The sequence below is a fragment of the Venturia canescens genome, chromosome 7, assembly GCF_019457755.1.
Source record: "Venturia canescens isolate UGA chromosome 7, ASM1945775v1, whole genome shotgun sequence".
Taxonomy (NCBI): Eukaryota; Metazoa; Arthropoda; class Insecta; order Hymenoptera; family Ichneumonidae; genus Venturia; species Venturia canescens.
The window spans coordinates 15,456,470-15,478,562 of NC_057427.1; the positions used below are offsets into that span (position 1 = coordinate 15,456,470).

The following is a 22,093-nucleotide window of genomic DNA, read 5'->3' on the forward strand; positions in this document are numbered from 1 at the left end:
ATGAGTTACGTACTACCGTATACACTACCAACGAGATAAGCGCCAGTGTTTTGTATACATGCATCTGTACAGCTATATTCTCGAAGAATTCCAAATTCACAGTAACCAGAAACGGTTATATTGCAGAACCGACATTGTTGAGTGTATTTTCGTTGAAATAGCACAAATCTCTTGAAAGTATCGCGTCTTTGTTCTTCGCTTATTAACTAACCTAAAATATTTAAAGAAATAACCGAGGCAACGATGCAACTAAAACTGAAACGAGACAAGCGTTGTTGTCTGAATTGATAATTATATCGAATCGCTATATAGATACACGTGCTTTGTTTATCGATATATTCATTTTGCGTGCGTCCACGAAACTCAATTCGCGTGAATTTTTTTCGTACCGAATATCGATTCTCTGTTTTTCAAACAAGCACATGTCTCCCATGAAATATACGAGGGAAAAATTTATTTCCGTATAAAAATACACCGCGCTCACAGCCCTGATGCACAAATTGTCGTAGGGAACGTCTCGGACATGCCAGCAATATGCGAGCGTCAGCTCCGGAAAATCCGACATTTCCTTCAAAATTCTCGCGCATTAAAATTAATACGAAAATTGAATATTTCGATAGATTCTTTTTTCCAACACAATCTACCGTCGTTAAATTTTCATCATTAAATCTTGTACACGTGAAACTAGAGTATTGATTTTTTTAAATTTATGTATCAGATTTAATAAAAAGTTTATGAAACGAGCATTTGCATATTAATCTCAGCAAGTTCGGCGTACCAATTTTCAATTTCTTACGACAAGTTTACAAAACGAACACGACTCATAAAAATTGTAAATTCGAAACTTTATTCCCTGTGAGTAAATCGACGTTGTGAGGTCGTTTCGTTAGGTTTGAAAAATCGATATTCAGGACATTATCCTCGACACGGAGAATATTCCCGGCAGGATTTAAGGATAATCAACAAAAATACAGGGAGTAGCTGGTCTCTTGAGCCGGAAAAATGTAAAAATCGATAAATTAATCAAGCTGTTATAACTCTGTCGGTTCTCAGTGTGTATTTTTTGATGAAATTTTACACAGGCATGCTCGTTTTTATAATACATTTTTTCACTTTCTGCACGGTTATTGGCATTCCAGAGGAAAAAACGTACTAAAATCGATTGCTTACGACCCGATTGAAGCTCGTTCGAGCATCGAGGAGTTTTACCAATTTCTTCGCTTCTCGAAGTCACAAAAATCGAGTTTTTTTTCAGACTCAGTGAAACAAACCAGTGAAATTGTGAAAAAAGTGAACATCACACCTTGAAACTGTAATTTTATAATTCGAAGTCGATGAAATTTCAAGCGACAAATGAACTTACCTGGAATCGCGAAGTTTGTAACTCCGATCGCCTTTAGCAGAGGTCAAAATATAAACGGGACCCTCGTCCGGTCCGCTATCGTCCTGCTGGGATTGTGCCTGATGATCGCTCCCCCCGAGACTTCCATAATTCGGCTGATCCTCGCTACGCCCCGATGCCGATGACGAGCTGGAAGACGTTGGCTTCGGATTTACCCCGATCTGCTGATGAGCATCCCCACCGAATCCAGGCATCACGCTTGCCGTCCTACGGGACAGCGAACCTGATTTTTTCCTGCGACTCGTTCGCTTTCTACACCTACGAATGTAACTTGGAACTCTTAAAAGTCGTGTTTGTAACGGTTTATCGTGTGCTGACTCGACGATCAACAGACTCGCCGTAAGTCGAAAACATCGGAAGGAAGAGGGAGAGAGAGAGAGAAAAAGAGGAGTGCCGAGCGAAATAATAACAAAGGGACGCAACGGTTATTTCACAGATGAGAATAACGCTCGAAGAAAGTAACAACCATTTTTCGGCGACTGCTCGCTCCCCCCCCCCCCTCCCCGCGCGTAGGTAAACATAACGCCAAATTCGCGCGTATAAACCTTTTGTTCTTCGTTCATTCGCTCGAGAAAGGAATTATCAAATAATTCTACACTCATTATTTCCAATGCGTCGAATGAAAGCGCGGTTCGTTTGTTCGAAAGTGAACCGTCCGTTTTGATTGTAAAAAGTATTCGTTCGAAGTGAAGAATAAAAATGGCTGAAAAACATGGTCGCAAATTGGTCGCAAACTACATCGAAAAAGCTGAACGACGCGCGTTGTGTTATCGAAAGAAAAAAGGGCCGAAACAGGAGAATTATAACGATGAAAAAAATGCGACGTTTGTGCTCGGATACAAGAGACGATACGAGGAAAAACAGATCTTTTGAAAGCTCGCACAGCCATTATTTGCATGAGAAAAACCAGCAGGAGCTCGGACAGCGAGCTCGCTTGACTCCGCGGCTGCTTAATTTTGAGCAAGCAGACATTCAGAGGGAAAAGAGAACAGTGCGATAAAGATGGAGATAGCGCGGAGCGAGTTCCGCAAATTCGGAAGTGGAGAAAAGAGAAAATCGTTGAGCAAGTCGCCGCGATGTCGACAAACAAAAATCCTCGTGCTCTCTGTTTTTCGTTCCTCAAATCTTTCTTTCGAACGTCGTCCATTGTACGTGTACTCGGTCAACGAACACACCGGTGCGAGCGTGTGAACGAAGACAGGGGAGGGGACAACTTATTTTCCAACGTAGAAAATGGAACGATCGATGATACTGTTCCAATTTTGAAGGTTTACCCCGAATATACGTATACATTTGTGCTTCACGTGTTGCAAACACGCCACCGGCACAAAACTCATCTATATTGTATACATGAATATAGAGATATGATTCGAGGCATCAGTTTCCATGCTCTCCATTGAATTCTAATCCCGTAATATCCTTCGTCCTATAATTTCACGAAAGTAAGTCAAAAGAGAAAGAGAGAGAGAGAGAGGACGGAGGGAGGGGGAATTGATGGCCACGAATTGCAGCAGTTTCATTCGTTCCAGAACGTTTTATGCAAAAACGTCTAAAAAAATGGACACGACGAAAATTAGAACGAGCGAGAACGAGGGACTGAGCGTGCTTACGAAATAGTGATTCTTTACCATTATGCGAATAACTCGTGAACTTTTGCGAAAGGAAATTTCGGTAGAACTATTGTACCTAAATTAACTCGGATGCTCTCCGAAGTTTGTTACATTTTCAACAAGGAGTCTTGAGAGATTTCGCAAACAGCCCCAGGGAGCGGAGGCTCGGGGACTATTGTCCAAACTCATTCCTCATTTCAAGCCTCTTCCTAATTCGGGCATGTGTACTTCGAGTGCGTACATTCAGCGGGAGGAGTATTTTCATTAGAAACTTTGCCATCGTTCGTTCCATCACTTGTGCACATACGGAGATGTAACAAGAGCAGTTATCGCGCTGAAAATTTCGTGGAACGTGGAACCGATCGATCCTCGCAAATGTTGAAATTAACGTTTTCTAGAGGCTCCCTAATGGAATTATGTGCTGAATGGAACACTCTCTCTCTCTCTCTCACACACAACGAATTTAGTCTCGTCCTTTCCTCGTCTAACAGCCGGCATGACAGAACTCGGACTTTTTATTCGACAGTTTGAAAATCCTGAAGCAAACGGAAAGAAATTGAATTTTCCTATTTTAAAAATAATATTCATCGCTCACAACACGCCACGGGGAATTTAAGGTAACTGTTCCTGTACTGCATGCTAGTCAAATGAGTGCTAAATTTTCAAAACGCTTTTGGACCAAGTTCAACGTACCGATTAAACTTATTGTTAATAGATATATGTATCCAAGCATATTTTATTAACGTGAAAAAATATTTAAAATGATAATTTTGCAAAACTATCAACTGATAGATGCACATTTCCATGATGACACATTTTCACAGGTATTTTTCAAAGAATCATCTGTATTTTTTAACCAATTTTATTGCACCAAGTCTCATTTTGTTCCTCAACTGATCCTCTGCTAATTCACCACGTAGATTTTCCTTTAAATTCAATCCTGAGAGAAATTATGAATGAAAAAGTTTTTTCACTTAATGAACAATTAGCTGCAACGGTGAAACGACCAAGTTGAAATAACAACTACAAGGTGGATTGATAGAGGACCAGTTGACGAACAAAATGAGACTTGTTGCAATAAAATCGATGAAAAAGCGCAGATAATTATTTGAAAAATACCAGTGAAAATGTGTCAGCGTGGAAATTTGCATTTATCAGTTGATGCTTTTGCAAAACTAGCGTTTTTAATATTTTTACATGTTAATAAGATATGCTGTAATAAAAATCCACTAACAATACATTTAATCGGTACGTTAAACTTGCTCTAAAAGCGTTTTGAAAATTTAGCACTCATTTGACTAGGATGTTAGCTTAACGCGCCGTAGTGTACAAATTTTTGTACGAATGTTTATGCCAGGATGCGGTTAAGCAGGGCTATCTTGTCGCTGTATCGACATATTTCCCCATTCTTTTTATACGCTCAGCCCTTTGTCAAAGTGTTTAAATCGGTGTGCTACGAAATTCGGAAACGAGTGATCGATACCTGCGTTAGGGCAAAGACATTTAGCCGTGATGCACCGTAAAATTGACTAAACGTTTTGTAAATTTTAGTATTCGTACCGTAAATTTTACTATTTGCAATATTTACTGTTATAAAACTGAAAATTCCGCGGGAAATATTGAAAATTTCACAGTGCGTTACTGGAATAAATATTTTTTCGTTAACTTGTCTCCGCACTCAAATATATATCCGATAAATTTCACAGCGAATTTCACGCCAAATATTAACGTTTGATTCTCCGCGTGGAATTCGTAGAAAAATGAATGAAGACTCGTCTCAATCTTAAAATGTTGAAAAATTCAATGTTTTTTCCAACAAAATCGTCATCGAATGGTCAGTAGAAATTTTGACGTTTCGAATTAACATTCGTTCTCGTTCCAACCCTAAAAAAGGTAGCGAAAAGTGTGAAAAGCGGTTAAAACGAATTGACATGATTTGAGACAAACAATAAAGGCGATGTGCTGGCGCATTTTGTATACACACATTTTTCAAGAGGTTTACCTCAGTTGAGAGCTTTCCACGTACACGATAGATTTGTATACGTAAATTGTTGGGCGCACGGAATGACTAATGGATTAAAAGTACAGTGGCCGTTGACCGTTCTACATGTATTACGAACGTGTAATCGTTTTATCGCTCTGATTAGTTCGCTCCATCGATCGTCACGTTGTGTGTTGTCCCTGCGAACTCCGAATAAGTACACATGCGCCCCCGTCTCCCGTGTATTATGACTACTAACTATATTAATATGCATTTACTTATGACGTTATAGGTCATTGTTCAAACGAATATAACTATTATTTACTAGAGCTCTATTCAAACAGCTTCAGATTTCAGATTTCGGGGATTGGTTATTTATTCGATAGAATCGACAAAAAGATCGTTTCTTTTGGATGAAATGTCGAAAAACTTATTTTTCAATGAGAAAAAATGTGGTTGCGCGTTTTTTAAGGAGGGTGCATCGCGACGATACAGTTTTGCCGTGCTAAACCATGTTAAAAATATTAAGAATTTCAAAATTATAAGAATTTCATAAAATTTGGTAAATCTATTCTTTAAAAATATATAAGACAATATACATTTTTTTTAGATTTTTCTACCCCATAGCTCTCGAGTAATTGAACAGTAAAGTTCACGTGTATAAGCATAGAGTAAGAACTTGGATTTAACGCTCAATTATTAGATAACCGTGTGGTAAAAAAATTTGAAAAAAAATTGTATTTGTATACTTGATGGCGAAGAATGTCATAATCAAATTTGAACAAATTCTGATTATTTTGATTTCGTGATCCACCCTCCTCAAGTAAGGATTGAGAAATTTTTCTGAACATTTGAAGCTCGACAAAATTTGAGTAGCTCGAATTCGTGGTTGTAACGATTTTTGAGGGAAACGAAATTGTGGTTCGATGATTTTTTATAAATTCTGATCTTGAATATTCGGTGGAGCTCGTTTTCTGCTCAGAAGCAACACTCGTTGGAAAATTGCAAACGACAACTTTCCAGATATTTTTTTCGATATTTTTGAATTCTATACGAGACTCGCATTGAGAAGCAAAGATAATTGGGTTGCTCGGTGTAACTGCAGAGCTCGCATGACCTCCGCCCCTTCCAGGGACGCCTCCAGAGCTCAGTTTTCCAAAGCCAGCAATGGCAAAATTTCGAAACGTCACGTCTCACAGTGCAGAATGATCGTGCATGAATACGGTGGCGAGGGTTTTCTGAGTATTTTTTTACACGTAGAGACTGACGCTGGATTTACTCGCGGATGCTCCCCATTACTTTAACCCGGAAAGGCTCTCGAAATTAGCGGTGAGTATGAAAGAGTGCAGAAATGTTTAAAAAAAGCCTAAAAATCATCAATAATTTAAAAATTAAGTTCATTGGGCAACTGCCGACGATTTCGGAGGGAATTCCAATGCCAATCGATGAGTTTCAACTAAACTTGCGAATCGAAATGTAAAAAAGCCTGCGGCCATTCTCGCGAAGCTTCAAAACAGTGAAGAATATTTAATCGTCATAAGGGAGTTCATGCACGAAACGATTTTCTTAAGAAAATCTTGAAATTTACACAGACTTTAAATGGACAGTCGACTGACACGCAAATCAAATTTTAAGGGGTTCGTCTTATTAGTTATTAAAGCAGACGTTCTTAACCCTACACCTCATGTGCCTTTTTTCATACCCTCAACCTCATGACCGGGGTTTGAACGCACCCCACTCTTTTTTTGTTTATAAATCCGGTCCTACGATGCTAAACTGACTTTATCCTACACCATTTTCTTCGTTTTTTTATAACGAAAAGAATGATGTACGATAAAACTAATTTCAATTGAATTTATATATCAAAAAATCCGTCGATAATCAGTCGATAATGTGACTTGTTAGGACGGGAGCGTAGTTTGAAGTTCGCGTGGGGTGTGCTCACACCCCAGTCATGCGTTCTAGGGTTAAATATGAAAAAAAACACACACACAGGGATGCAGGGACTATGTGTAAAAAATCGTTCATCTTTCCATACAACAAGTGATACATTGCGTTAAAGATTAAACGAAATTGGTAACGAGCGTTCGTATAACCTCATATTTGCTTATTTAAGGATTTTGTTTCTTCTTGACTTGGGCCATTCCTGTCACAGCCTTCTGTCTTTTTATTAACACTTTTTTTTCATTCATTTCCCTTTGTGTTTTCCTTTTGGGCTCTCTAATGCGATTTTTTACATAAAAAATTGTAGTATTTGCGCCAGGGACGAATAAAATTTCGGATTCGGTCAGCGAGGGATCCCAGATTAAGGAGTTTCGGTACAAAAGTCTAAATATTAAGAAATTTATCAAATTTGGTGATAATGTTCTTCAACATCAAGTGCGAAAACACAAATTTTTTCAAAATTTTCTTCTACTTAGTTATCGATTCTTATGCCCGGAATGTATACCTGTATACATGGAAACGCTATGCTTATACAAGTGAAATTTAGTGATCAATAGGGTATTTTACACCATGTAAAAAAATATATAAAAATGCATGTTTATGATAGATTTCGTAAAAAGTAAACGAGAAACGTCAATATTTATTCATAAAAATGCATTTCATCTGTTTTTCAAATGTCTAAAACGCCATCCGCCATATTGGATTCCAACGTGACGTCACTCCGATAGTAAACAATCTAGATTCTTATCGTGCACTCTGAGTTATTTTGAAATTTTACAAGTTATTATGTACGTTTGTGGACTTTTATCATTCATTTTATTAAAATCGCATCATGGAAGACGGTTTTGTGAAAGCAAAAAGTACAAATCTACCAATGATAAATATGTCGATGGTGGCGATGAATCGACAATTTTTGTGGCATTTTTACACTTGTATTATCGCATTCAGGCACGAGACACCAAAGATTTATTATAACTCATCATATTCACAAATCTTGCTACTTGGTCTTTCGCAATCGTATTGTTTACCAACGGAGTGACGTTACAATCCGAAACAACATGGCGGCTAGCGTTTCCGCGCGAAAATTCAAAATTATAAATAAAAAATAGTTTTTAAGAGACTTTTCGGTCTTATAATATTTAAATAAAAATTCCACTGGTTTATTACGATCTCAGGATTATTTTGAAACAGTTTTTTAAAAAAGGTGCAATACCCTATTACTCGATAACTGTGCAGAAGAAAAATCTTAAAAAATTTGTATTCTCAAATTTGGCACTAAAGAATATGTTCACCAAATTTTATAAAATTCCTCAATTAGTGGCTTGTAATTTCATTCGCCAAAAGATAAGTTGAAAAAATGTATTTACAATTTCGAATAAACAACTCTGACATTAATTTAAAGTGATTGTATCTTTAATTAGGGAGTAAAAATCGATCCAATTTAAACACCCATAAAACACGTTTTTGAAAACTTCGAATTTGGGTCTAGTTCGGTCTCGAAATGGCGGAATCTTCGATCGCCTTTTCTTTCACGAGTCAAGAAACAAATGCTGAGTAAGAATAGCGTCGGAAAAGGGAGTAAGTTACAGCACACCGCTTTATATTCATAAATGTAAGTCGGTGCCGGAACGAGGGGAAAGACTGAGAGACAGCCCCGTGGATAAACGAAAAATGGAGAGAAAGACGGCGAAGTGTTCCCGAACGAAGTTGAGGCACGCAATATTTGCTGCTTCTCTCATTCTTCCGAAAATTCGATTTCAAACGGCGAAGCTCTGTCCCATGCATGACGAAATTCATGCGACAAATACAGCGACGAGAAGTCACCGAACGCTTGTTCGCTCGGTAGAAAAATTCGAAAAAGAGGACCCCTTGAAAAGTACCGAATCAGGCAAGTTTTATTGGAGCGTTCAAAAGTCTTTTTCACGTGGCAAAGAACAATCGGAATAAAAATCCGAAAAAAAGGATTTCACTGGAAACGTGAAAGTGGTTCCTTTTGGAAAACCATTTCGAAAAGATTTTCCATTAGTTGTGATACGAAATCATCTTCCACATTCGAGAGCCTCAGTTTTACCACTTTTGAGCACCTTCGCACCACTCGCTCGAAAACAGTGGAAAAAAGAGAGTGTTTTCCTCTGATAAATCCTTCGTTTTCGAACGCTTCTCATGGCGCATTATTTTTGTTGTTTTTTCAGATGAACTTCTAAGCACTGACCGGGCCAACGGTTCGAGCAATCGATTGCTGGGATTTCCGATAGGATTTCTCTGGCACCCGTCGAAAAGCAACGTCGCATAAACCCCTTTTCCACCAAATGGCTCCGACTCTATAATCGGGGATATGCGTGCGTACGTACGAAAGAAGAAAAAAGGAAAGTTTGTTTGTATATTCGACGCGTGTCTCTGTATATGTGCGTCACATCAGAGCCGATAAACTTGCCTGTCGGTCGTATCGCGCTCGAGGTCTATCATATTGTTGGATATAGGAAATGTGGCTGTCGTCACGTTATGCGCGTCGTTCTCGAGAGCGATTGTTGGCTTTTCGTTACGACAGAAATGGTTGTCATGCGGCTGGCTTCCGGTATGCGTTATGGCCCCCGATTTCGGGGGTTGTCCGCCCCTAGGCCGGCATTTTGGAAACAGTCGGTTCAAGTCTGCGTTCTCTAATATCAGACTTGTCATCGCCACGTCACGTTCAGATCATCCAGCAGGTTGTCCATTCTGTAACGATCATTAACCAAATGTAATTAACACGAATTCATCACAATCATGAAAATCAATAAGTTATTAGAAAAATAATTTATCTCAGAAGAAAAGAAAATCGTTCCGAGTCCAACGAGATTAACGAAGATAGCATTTGCAATTCGCCTATTTTTTATTTCACGAATCGTTGCTGTAGACTGATAAACTACGAGTTTTTAATTAAGCAGCTAACAGAATTGAAGAATTACTGGAATTGTTGGAGAGTCTTTCGGATCATCTCGTTGGGACTGGAACGTTGCAAACTTCAGGTCATGTTGGATCGATGAATCGTGGCGAACGGAATGAAGTTTGTTAACCCAACGAAAGAACGTTTAAGGAGGAACATCAGCTTCACGTAAAGTGAGGTTATGTAAATACGGATTCGGATGTTTTTATCTAAATTATCTAGATTATGTAAACTCTGTTTGCTTTGTTTGTGATGGATAACCCCCAAAATACGTCACTTTTGGGTGAAATTTATGTGAAATATAAAAAAATGGTAGAATCAAACGACCTCCAATTTTGCACACGGGTTTTTTATAATTTAAACTGCGTAATAGTACTTTTTTTCTAAAACCCATCGCCATTTTTTATTTGTTTTGCCTGTGGAGTTATTTCCTATGCGTAGATGTTAAATGTTCCAAGTTTGGAAATTATTTACTAAAAAATGGCTCAATGAAATCGCTTAAAAACTAGAGAGGCTATAAAAGATAAATCGAAAAATTTATTCTAAAAGTTTCATCAAGCTATCACCGTTTTTCTCAAGCCGATGTTCCTCCTTGATTTAATGAATTGGGTGAAAGAAATATTTCTTACTATACAAAAACAAAAGTTTGGTTGAATCAACGAATTTCATTCGGTCGTTACGATGCGCGGATTCAACTCAAAATTTTGTTGAACAACCAAATTTATTTTCTCAGTACACCAAGTTCACAGCCTTTTATTTACACTCATTTATTGTCAAATTTTTCGGACCTCGCATCCAATTTCAGTGGCGATTGTAAAAGAGTTGTTTATTCGTTGAAGCGCGATTTCACAAACTTTTGGAAGGCTTATCGGATTGTGGTGGTTCGATTAAATCCTCGAGATAAAATCTCAGGACAGTGGGGAATTCGGTATCGTTTTTATCTCATTTTTTAATTCTTCAAATATTCAAATCCGTACGTAAAAGACTCTGGAAGCATTTTCGAGGAATTATTTATTGGTTGAAGCGATTTTAAAAATGTTTTGTTTTAATCGAACCAACATTCGAAATAGCGCGATTCTGTAATTCCATTACGAAGTTCATCGTTGTTTGATGTCGTTCCGCATTTACGTCGATTTTGTTACAGGAATATCGAGGTTCCGCATTTAAAGACCGGTGATTACAGATTCGTTTGTCGAAGCGATTAAGCGAACGTTTTTTTTGTTTTTAATGTAATTATGACAAAATGTGATCCCACTGATTCGTAAACTGCCCGAGATTCGTAGCTATTTCGATTACGCGACGTTGCTATTGTTACTCGTTTTTACAGAGGAATCGCAGCTGTGCAGAATGAGCTTATCGTTGGAATCTTTTGTCACGAAATTATGGACGATAAACGTTCAGTTTCCGGTCGATATATTTCCGTTTTGAAGTAGCGTGGGGCGTTGGGAAGGGCTGTCATTTTCCACTGTGAAATAGAGTTGAAACCTTGCATCGTTGTACGCCGTGGACCATTACGCACGAGGGTTCGAATTGGCAGAGAACCGCAAACTAAATCGGTTCATTAACGTATGCGCTTCGTCTGGATTCTCTATTAATTAATGTGCCTGATGATGCTGCGGTCTTGCGCCGAATTTAGGCGAAGTCTGATCAATCGGAAAACTCGTGAAATTCTCAAACCCACCGGGCCGTTGAGTGAAAATACGAAATTAGATGAATCCTGAGCTCGCGCTCGGGGGGGACAAATTTATTTCCGTTTCACAATCAAGTGACGCTGGAAAAAATATTGTTCGGGATTTTCACTGGAACGAATCAGTTTCGTCGAAAACGTTTTTTCACACTTTTTCCGAAATTCTTTCCCGAATCCCCCAAAAACTCTTCAACTAACGATTGGCCGGACCCGGACAGAATCGTTTGGACGAAAATAAACCGAATTTCTCCGAGTCGAAATTTTGCACCTATTTTAAGGAATTTGACTCGATTTAAGCCTCATATGAGGTCACTCGATAATACCAGTCCTCCTATGCACCTAAAAGTCTCAATTGAACCAACTTCTCCTCTTCCTTGACCACTGCAACAAGGCCTACCTCCTGCACAAAACCTTATTCTCCTCTAGACCCAGTTTGAATAGCCCTACACGGAGAAAACGAGGCCAAAAATTAAAGAAGAAAAAACTAGGAAACTCTTTTTCTCTATAGACATAGTAAACAATCTTTTCAGTCACTTTAAATGTTTATATTGTAAAGTATGCTCGGGCGACTCTGAAAAAAACTATTTTTATGCTAAAATCTCACACGTATTCGGTGTATATTCGTGTATTTATCATAGAATTTACTATGCTAACAATGAAAATTTACGATACATTTCCCTTATCAGTAGGTACTAGTCTGACACGACGAATGACACTCGAAAACAAAACGAAATATACATCTGACGTGCATCACTTTTTGCTATCGACATAAAGCTGTTTAGAATTCAAGGGACGAAAAAAATGGTAAAATTCCAAAAATACCATGCTGTTTGTAATCGGTGGTTAAATACTTTGAAAATTCTTGAAAAATAATATACTCCTCACTCTACAAAACGAATTCGTTTTCTCCGCGTGTAGGTCCTGTTTTGATAGCACTCAAATCTACGGAGAGCATGTACGTTCTCTCATTCACAACACTCAAAGTTTATTTCCTGGCACGATTTCTCGTGTGGCAGAAATCGCTGATAATCGAGAATATTTCTTCTATCGAAGTACCCTCTTGCGAGGCCTTGCCCGATTGCGTTACGACAAAGAAACCCTGAATACTAGTTGCTCACGAACCGGACGAGAGTGTGTCTCTTCCCGGACGAAAATATCAGGCGAAATTAGGAAAAATGATAACTATTTTATACATTTGAAATTGCGAATCTTAGCAATTTTATGATGTAGCACGGTGAAATTTCTGGTACGACAGAAAAAAAGCCCTTTATCGAAATTCGATGTTCTTTTGCACACTACCGAAACTTTGCCATGGAGATCGGCAAATTTACTGTGCAACTTATGTTTTTTATAGTGCCTGAAGATCGCACACGCTTTACAAAAAAAAACACAGCAGATTTATCAAAAATTTCTAGATAGTTTTAGAAAACATTTTTCTCCGTGTTAAAAAAACATTATTAATAAATGGCTCCATTTACGTGCTTTCATGTATGCCTGTAAACGTCGTATCCAATAGGAGTTAAGTAGGAGTTCACTTTACATTATTTTATGTCCAACCATAGTGCCTTTACGCGACCTACCAGAGGAGCATCAAAACAGGCTGAAAATTTCGACTCGAGTCTCGTTATTAATGAACATCGGAAATGTATAAACGTCAAAGCCTCGGGGACCTCGCGGTGAAAGTTTGTTTCCAAGTTGGTTTACGTTCGGAACGAGGCTGTACTTTCGGGGACTTTTCCATGTACATTCGTCTCCCTTGAGGACGCACGATGACGAGTCCCGAATACAAAAGGAGACGAAAAAAGGTTTGATCCACTCCACTTGCATAACCGTGAGGATGAACTAAATCCTTGAATTTAATCAAGCGAAACATTGCCATTCCGAACGGGAAGTTTAAGCCCCGTGCGAAGACATAGTTCAGCCAGGAAAAAGCAGGACGACGGAACTCCTGGCAAAGGGAACCTCCAGCGATGATAGTGCTGCAGGACTCACGGAACTTTGGTAGGCTTAATGTTGGACACGGCGAGTTCGCACGTTGGGTACACGTGGAATTACGCGGTGGGATCAGGATGAGCCTCAGCGCGATCGCAGCAACGGGATGAAACTCGGAAAATCTTCTCGTCCGTTGCCCCCTCCGATGGCGGCGTAGTACACGCGAATTTCCACAGTTACGTCAGCAAATGTCTGCGCCTAGGTTCGCTCGTATAGGTTGAGAGGAAAAACGGGGCGGTGCGGAGATCGTAAATTCGTGAAAAAGATGGCCGAGCTAAATGTATCGATCGATGAAGTTGCCTCGTTCAGATATTATCCGCCATTGGGTGGCTCGATTCCGAGAGATTTAAACGCAGCAAGGCAGCACGTCTTGGATTAGCCTGGACGAAATAGCTCTGCTTTTCTCTACATCAGGCCGCTCCAAAGGCTACCTGGAGCCTCGAGAGGATTTCAATGGAGCCTCTGGTTAGGAAATCGCACGTAAACAGCCGGAGGTGAAACGACCGCGATGGAGATTAGTTGGAGAAATTCTGGTGGGCCTTCTACAGGGTGTCTTCGACAGTGGATGCAAATGGAAATGGAGGAACGACGGAGTATGCTTCGGCTTTGATAATCAGCACTGTCAGAAACTCGGAAAAATAATCAGCAATTCCGAATGTAACTCGACACCCGGCTCGTCCACATCTGCCGCGAGCATCCCACTTTTTTCGTTGCATTGGAGTTCCTGCGTGAGTTCTCATGCTCGGGATAAAAGGAAGTTTCTTTAATCCTTTGCCCACGAGACTAAGCACGGCGGAAAAGAAGAAACTTTTAGCGGCATTCCATGTGCGGTTTGAACGGCTACGATCAGAAGTTTTATTCTCCTACGTATGACGCGCCGACAAAACTTAACAAGCGCACTCAACCTTTCGTTCGTCCGCAGGATTCTAACAATTTCATAATGTTAAAATTTGAAGTTGCTGATGAAATACTTGTCCTCCGATTGATATCATAAATTTTAGTGCTGCACGTAACTCAAGTCGTAACTTATTTCAATTCATTAGAAAATACTTGGCCTTGGAAAATTGATATGATAAATTTTAATGCCGCACGTAACTTGGATGGAATTTTTTTTTCAATTGCGGTTCAGTTGTTACAATAAGACAAGAAGAACGGAGCATTCGGTTTTTTATTTCTCATGTTTTATTTGATTTTTTTTGACCAGCACTTTAAAATATAATTACAGATTTGTATTTTTTTTAACGTAATGTTTTTTCATGATTTGTAAAATATTTTTCGAATCGTTCTGTTGAAATTATTCACAGTCGGTTTCATAATTTTTCTTATGGAATTTTCCTATTGTCCCAATCTAACGTGTGCGGTGTCCGTTACGAGTGTAACTTTGGGATACGACGCTGAAGTTTGCAACGTTGGAGTCCAACGAAATGAAGGGAAAAAAAAAACATTTGTAATTCACCAATTTGTTTATTTCACGAAGTATCGGTGCAGGTTGAAAAAATACAAATTGCAAATTGGACAGGGAATGAAATTGGAGAGTTTTTTTTATCATTTCGTTGGACTCCAACGTTGCAAACTTCAGCGTCATCTTTGGGATGACGTTGTTGTGCAAATTCGCTTTCATGAAAAATGGAGCCCGCGTGGGTTCGCAGGGAAGCGAATTTGGCTGATGAAGAGCGGCCATTTTCCGATGTGACGGAGCCCCCGAGTCGTTCGAGATTATTCGGCGAAGAGGATTTGCACGCCGGGACGCTCGGCTGGCCACAAGCATCGGGTATCTCACCCGGAGTAAAATAAAATTGGAAAATATGGAAAAAGACGAAGACCGGGAGGAGAACGGGAGAATGAGGAAGCAGCGGAGACTCCGCCGAGGGGCTGGAGAAGGAAGCCTCGACGCGGCACACGCCGAAGGAGGTTCGAACAAGAGGCCGGATAAGGAAAGAAATGTAAGAGAGAAGTGCTTGCCAAGGCGCCGAGACGAGAAGTAGTGTGTGCTATACGGAGAAGGTATAACATTTTATACGGCGAGAGACAGAGACAGGAAGAGAGTGTTGTAGAGTGTTATACGTCGGGAATCTCATAGCGTGCACTCTCAACGCCCGGTAATCCACTTCATCCTCGGCACTTGCGTCGTCTTCGTCGTCCATAGAGCTCCGTGTGCTTTCGCACTCTTGCAATTCCTTCGCTATCTTGAGCACGATTCTCGCATCGTCGCGCCTACGCCACGCCACACTCTGCGTGAATAAAGGCTCGTGCTTTGAGTTGAGACGACAGTCACGAAGAACGATGTAGACGGAGATGGAGGGCGGCGATAGAGAGGAGCGGGAGAAGAGGCGAGTGGATAAAAAAAGAGTAGAACGATGGAGCCGAAATATTTGTTGATACGGGAATTCGTTTGCGGGGAATGACGAGAGTCCGAATTCGCGACGCGCTGGACCGGCTCGAAAGTTTGGACTCGGGTCGCTCGTATATGTCGGCCAAGTTGGAGCAAGGTCGTTCGTGTTAGCAGCACATTTGATGGCCCACTATTCCGAGGGATTTACCGTTTTACCGATCGCTATCTTTCGACGGAGAATTCATTGCGGGGCGAACGAGGTCCAGCGTTTCCGGCGAACCATCGAGTCGGTTCGAGTGCTCGGGGAGCATTTACGAGAGTGGCCCTTTGCGGAAAAGCTGATTGGCACACTCGACTCTCCGTCAACATTCGATCGACTCAATTCCGCATTTGGGTTAATGCTTCGTGCCAAGACACCCGATCGCCGTGACTCTCCCGATATTTATTAACCGAGAAGACTCGGGATAACGGTCGTTGGATTTCAAGCCGCCGTTTCCACCTCGTAAAACCCGGCGAAACGCGTCTCTCCGCGCTCCACGATCTATTGTGACTTTCATCCCTGCAGTTTGTAACAACACCGCGTTGATGCTTCGGGTTTCAAGGGCTTGGCGTAACCGACTGCTTCTCACCACGCTCCTCGATCCTTCAACAGCACCTGCGGGCCAAAAGGACTTCGACGAAGTAATCCCTTCCGATGCTCCGAGCAACTCAACCGCTGTGTTGGCTCTTTGAACAGCAAACATGCGTCGTCGAAGCTCACCAGAACTATGAGACCTTCTTACCTTCTTCATTCGCAAATAATTCCTCTTATAATCGTCACGCGATGTACTCGTCACTTTTGCATTTATTTGACAATCAGCATCTATTTGACGTTCAGCAGATTCATTTTATTGTATTCGTCACGTCTGAGATGATTTTTTTTATAACCTTTGGTAATGGATTGCTCATTTGAGGCAAGTCTCGAGAGAATAGATCGAACTACTTCTTATGAATCATGGTGCATATTTGTTTTTTGGAGTACACGAGTAACACGTAGGGTTTCACCGAGACTACTGCGCGTCCGAGTCAAATAATTGAGGAAGTTCATTTGGCGCCGAGTTAGTCGAAAGAATAATCATTGCGACTAGCGTATATACTGTTCATAAAAATTTCCTCATGATGAAAGTTGTAGAAAACGAATTAACTTTCGCATAATTCTAACAATTTTATGTAATTCAAGTTGCGATTCCAGATTTTTAATTTCACTGATGATTAAAGTGAAATGAAATTGCAAATGTCCACAGGAAATTAACCACGTTTGGAATTCAAATCTACGATACAAAATTATTAAATTACAATTGGCATTTTATTAACACAAAAAATTTTAGAACTGCAAACAAAAGTTCTGTTTATAGGGTATTGATTAGTAAATTTAAAAACATTTCTTGTAATTCAAATTACAAACAATTTTTTGTAATTTTTGTGGAGAAGAACAGTTGTGGAGAATTTAATTACAAACATATCTAGTAATTTTACTTCGCTTTTCTATGAAACTAACTATGCCGAAATGCAAAATTACAATGAGTATCTGATAAATACAAAAATATAATAAAACTGCAAGTCCATAAATATTATTACTAGAGGGGCATGTAATGTTACTAAAAATGTATAAGAGTATAAGAGCATTACGATACGCTAGTTTGTAATTTTACTCTACCATTGTTTAGCAAAGTTATTGAAAATTTACAAACAATTTTAACAGTGGAGTCGCTCCAGTGAGTTTGTAACCAGTCCTGAATTTTTTACCCGTGTTCATGCCAAATCAGTATTCAAACGCTGGCATAATTAAAACCTGTCAGAAGTGTCAAGAAAAAACAAGTTTTTATTAATTACATCAATATTTCCTCACCCGAACTTCATATTTTATTGGAAATCACTGGTGTCAGTTGCGTCAACCGGAAAACGTAGTTTCCGGTTTGAAAAAGCGCGCGGTTTCAACGTTGCCCAAAAATCACAATTTTTCGTGAAAATAATCATTGATTGCGAACTTTATGAGTATTGAATGGATTTTACGAAGCTGTGAACCTATTCCTCAGATATTTTTCTATCACTCATGGAAGTTTCTGCAATAACTGTTTGTCAATGCCCGCAAATATTTCATACATGAAGACGGGAAAAGCACCGAAACCCGTAAGAGACCGTGTTAATTTTGAGAATCCGTTCTCATTTTTTTCTCCCGCGAACAAAATGTCCTCGGGCCTTGAAACTTTGATAGGACATTTTTTTATTATTTATTACTGTATGTAAATTCTTTTATCGAAATCTCTTCGTTAATTCGATTACCAAATGAACTTCCTTAATTCGGCACCCTCCCAGTCAGAAGACAACAACAATCGGAACCCACATTGCGAGTTATCGCACACGATTCGTTCGTCATTGTAGTACATAGAATCTGACACCGAATCTCGGGAAAATCGCGAAAGAAATGGAGGATCTCAGGGAAGAATTGACTGCTGGCGAACACGGCATCGAAGAATCTCGTGGCTAAGGAACGAATCACGAAGAAACTCGAGGAAAGACATTGTAAAACAGTATCGCGGTGGTGAACGGGATCCAGAGACTTCATTACGAAGCTCGGATGCAAGCATTTCGTTCGCGCAATAGCATCCCTTTGTTTGAATGAATGCACAAGCAGGATGAGCCGCGAGGTGTAGTTGCAGAATCCCCAATAAATTTCAGGCGTCAGAGGCGCGGCGTGAGCTCGATCGAAGAACAGCGTAAGAATAATTCTCTCAAAATCGCGGGGTTCAAACCCCTCGCGAATACTCCCTTAAGTTTGTGCTCCGTCCGGGCTTCCAGCCTCGTTATTCTCCGGGGCAGACGTTCAGTCCGGATATTTTTCTTTCATCCGTCCGCTCCTTTCGGCCATTAACTCACACATTTAAATAGTAAGTTGAAGAGACGAGCTACGACCAGGGGTCGAAGGAGAACCGAACATGGAGCGCTCGTATTTGCTTATGTGCGAAACGAAAAGCAAGGGAAACTGAATAGAGAGAGAGAGAGCGAGGCAGCAGTTTTGCTCGGGCGAATTTAACGGAGCTCAACGCGGCTGACCTGGTTCAACCCCTTAGCTCGCAGCATCGTTAAACAACCTCTCCGCGTGTATGGTCTTTGCGTACGTTCAAGTACTCCTCTCCCGAGTACCTACCCCGAACTCGTATAACGCGAAAATAAACGAGAGTTAAATTTCGGTATTTTCAGTACGTTGGATAACAACGAGGCTAATATAATGATAACAATGAAAACTCGTTGATCCAGCGCTGCTTATAGTTCGGAGGTGCGTTTGAACCTTTATTTCCGGGACTCGGCACACTCCAAACCCGTTTGTCAATACAACGATTGTACGTACACTAAGAGAAGTCATTGCAACAACGAAATGTGGCATTACGGAGTGCCAATGAATTGCCCAAGACGACCACACCGCATGAGAATCCCGTGGTGGTCACATGGGGTGTATCACACCCCAAGCACTTTAGAGCGCTGTAGCATTTCGTAGAATTATTTTGGGGGCTCAACAAAAATTGAGAACATATTTCAAACGTTTCTCTATTATCCTATCCAAGAACGGAACGAAAATTTTAGTTTGAAGTATGTTTAAAAAATTCTTGAAAAAAAAATCGGGGGAGAGCACTTTTTTACAAAAAATGCTGCATTTTGTTTTTGTTTTTTTACGTATATCAACAAAATTCAAGCAGGGTCTGATTTGTAAAAGCATTCTCTTTCTAGTGAGTATAATAGTTTTTTTGGGTTATTTTAAAAAGTATATTTATTCCGCACTATGAACATATGCGGGTTTCAGCGGCAAAATGATGTACAGGATGTCAATGATTTTTCATGTAAGATGATAATTCCTTTATTCTAAAATAAAAAAGTAATGTAAAAATAATAATAATACAGCGAAATAATGTTATAAAAATAAATTCACTGAATGCCCAGTGTACATTCGGTGCACAGATGGCCTGGGGTGTGTCACACCCCATGTGACCGTCTTGGGTTAAGAGGATGGATCAGTCGGTATATCGCAACCGTGAGTGCGAGAGAGATGGCTGCAAATTTCGAAATCAAAATTCTTTGACACAGTTTCACCGATTAAAAAAAGGTTCTGTCAGCCTACGCAGGACGATGGCAAAAATCGACTGACAGAGCCTTTTTTTAATCGGTCAAACTGTGTCAAAGAATTTCGATTTCGAAAATTTCAAGTGAGGTTAGTCGACTGATCCATACTCTTAAGGAGTTTCGGTACAGGCGATACAATGTTGCCACGCTAAACCATGCGAAAAAGATTTAAAAAATTCAAAAAGTTGAGAATTTTATAAAATTTGGTCAACATAGTCTTTAGAGTAATTGATCACTAAAGTTTACGTGTATAAGCATAGCGTTTCCATTATTTAGGTATACATTCCGGGCATAAGAAATCTGCTTTAATGCGTAATTAGTACTCGATAACTAAGTTGAAGAAAATTTTGAAAAAATTTGTGTTTTCGCACTTGATGTCGAAGAACGTTATCACCAAATTTGATAAATTTCTTAATATTTATACTTCTGTACCGAAACTCCTCAATCATCGCAAGATTAAAAATGCTCGAATGACGAAAATTCTTTTAGATCAAACTGCATTCTCTCCGAAAAGATTTCAGTTGAATGAAGACAACAACATCAATGTGTTTATTGAATCAATAATTTTTTTTCTCAGTGTACACGAGTCCCGGCAGCAGGCTCTCGCTGAAACGGAGAGACGCCGACTGCGAAAGTAGGATCCGATCGAAAATGGAATTTCGAAAATATTCCGAAGTGAAAATAACGGAATTATGTTTGCGAGGAGAAACAGGAGATTGGAGGATCGGAAAATAGTGTTCCGGCCACAATTGGCTCGCGAGCCATCGCCAATATTGTTCTACGTGACAGGATGATGCTTTCGAGCGTCGGATAGAAGCTGCACCCTCGAGAGCAACGAACCTCCCAGTATATTTTGTCACTTTTTTCTTCATCAGCTTCCAATTTCGTTGTGCTGTTGACAAAGGTTGCGCTACTTCGTTGAGGAGCTTTTATTTATGCACGGGAAAAAAATGGAGTTTGAAAAAGCTTTGGATGCGGTGTGAACGATCAGTGGGTTGTATCTCGCAACGACGCACCATCGGGAATAACTTATTGCCATCGCGGTGTGTGACCGATATCTTTGCTTTTCCAATAGATTCGTATTGTGTATTGACATGAGAGTGGCAGCGTCGCCCTTATATTTACCGTTTCGAACGTTGCTGCAGCTTCGCGTGTTAAGGCGAAACCGTACGCCATTCGATCTTACTCGCATATACATTAATCATGTTTCCCGATTCGATTGAATTTTTAAGGCGAACAAGAGTTTACGGGATAAAAGGTGGGCGAAAGTGACTCTGGAAATAGATGGAGCGTTGCTAAGGGATTCATCGATTTCTTGATCTGCTCCGCTGCCTCCAGTCACACCATATATATCGCCGAAGTACCTTTTCGTATATACATGTATTTCGAGGTTTTGTCTCGGTTACGCTATTTTACACGTATATATGCGACGACCGAACCGCGCTGAGTATAATCCACCGCAGATTCTATGTATAGAAGTTTCTCATCGAACAAACTTTATTGCACTCCTTTTGCGCATCAGCTTCTTTCACGTATCCTACGAATATGGAGTACGGGAGAGCAGATTAGAATGGCATGTGGAGGGAAAGACCGGGACAAAACGAGGTAACGAGGGAATCGTGTAAAGTCGCGGTAGCGACTCAACAACGTTGAGGCCGAACAGTCATTTTTTTTACCCAAAAGTTATGACCTGTACCTTTCAAAAGTTAGGCTCAGTGGGGGAAAAAAAGACGAAAAACTGGCGAAAGCTCGGTCGAAAACAGGGACGGTGACGATCCTAGTCTCAAAAAACTGCAAGGGAAATAGATTATTATTGATATAATCTCGGCAAATCTCCTAATAAATCTGAAAAAATTGACAGTGTTCAGCTCGTGTTGCCCAAAAAATTTCATATTTTTAGCATCATTTTTTACGGAGATATCACTGAACGTGTCTTGACTTTCATAAGGTTGTTTGGCCCAAATTGTTATTGATTTTTTTTCACTTCACTTAGTAAGATGCAATCGGTTTAAAAGCGATGACATCATTTTCTTTCTAATACTAATGACTTCCTTAAGGAAGTTGAGG

General features: G+C 40.0%; 1 protein-coding gene across 10 annotated transcripts in view; it reads right to left on the minus strand.

Annotated features, from left to right (window-relative positions):
• The window catches only part of LOC122414090 (uncharacterized), a 63,164-nt gene that overhangs the window by 23,265 nt on the left and 17,806 nt on the right, over positions 1-22,093 (minus strand). For all 10 annotated transcript variants that reach the window (XM_043424943.1, XM_043424945.1, XM_043424948.1 and 7 more), the window contains 2 exons: positions 9,372-9,652; positions 1,364-1,609 (listed from right to left, as the gene is read on the minus strand). In XM_043424943.1, coding sequence (XP_043280878.1) covers positions 1,364-1,609; positions 9,372-9,613 — 488 coding nt within the window. In that variant the 5' untranslated portion in view covers positions 9,614-9,652. The remainder of the gene's footprint in view (positions 1-1,363; positions 1,610-9,371; positions 9,653-22,093) is intronic.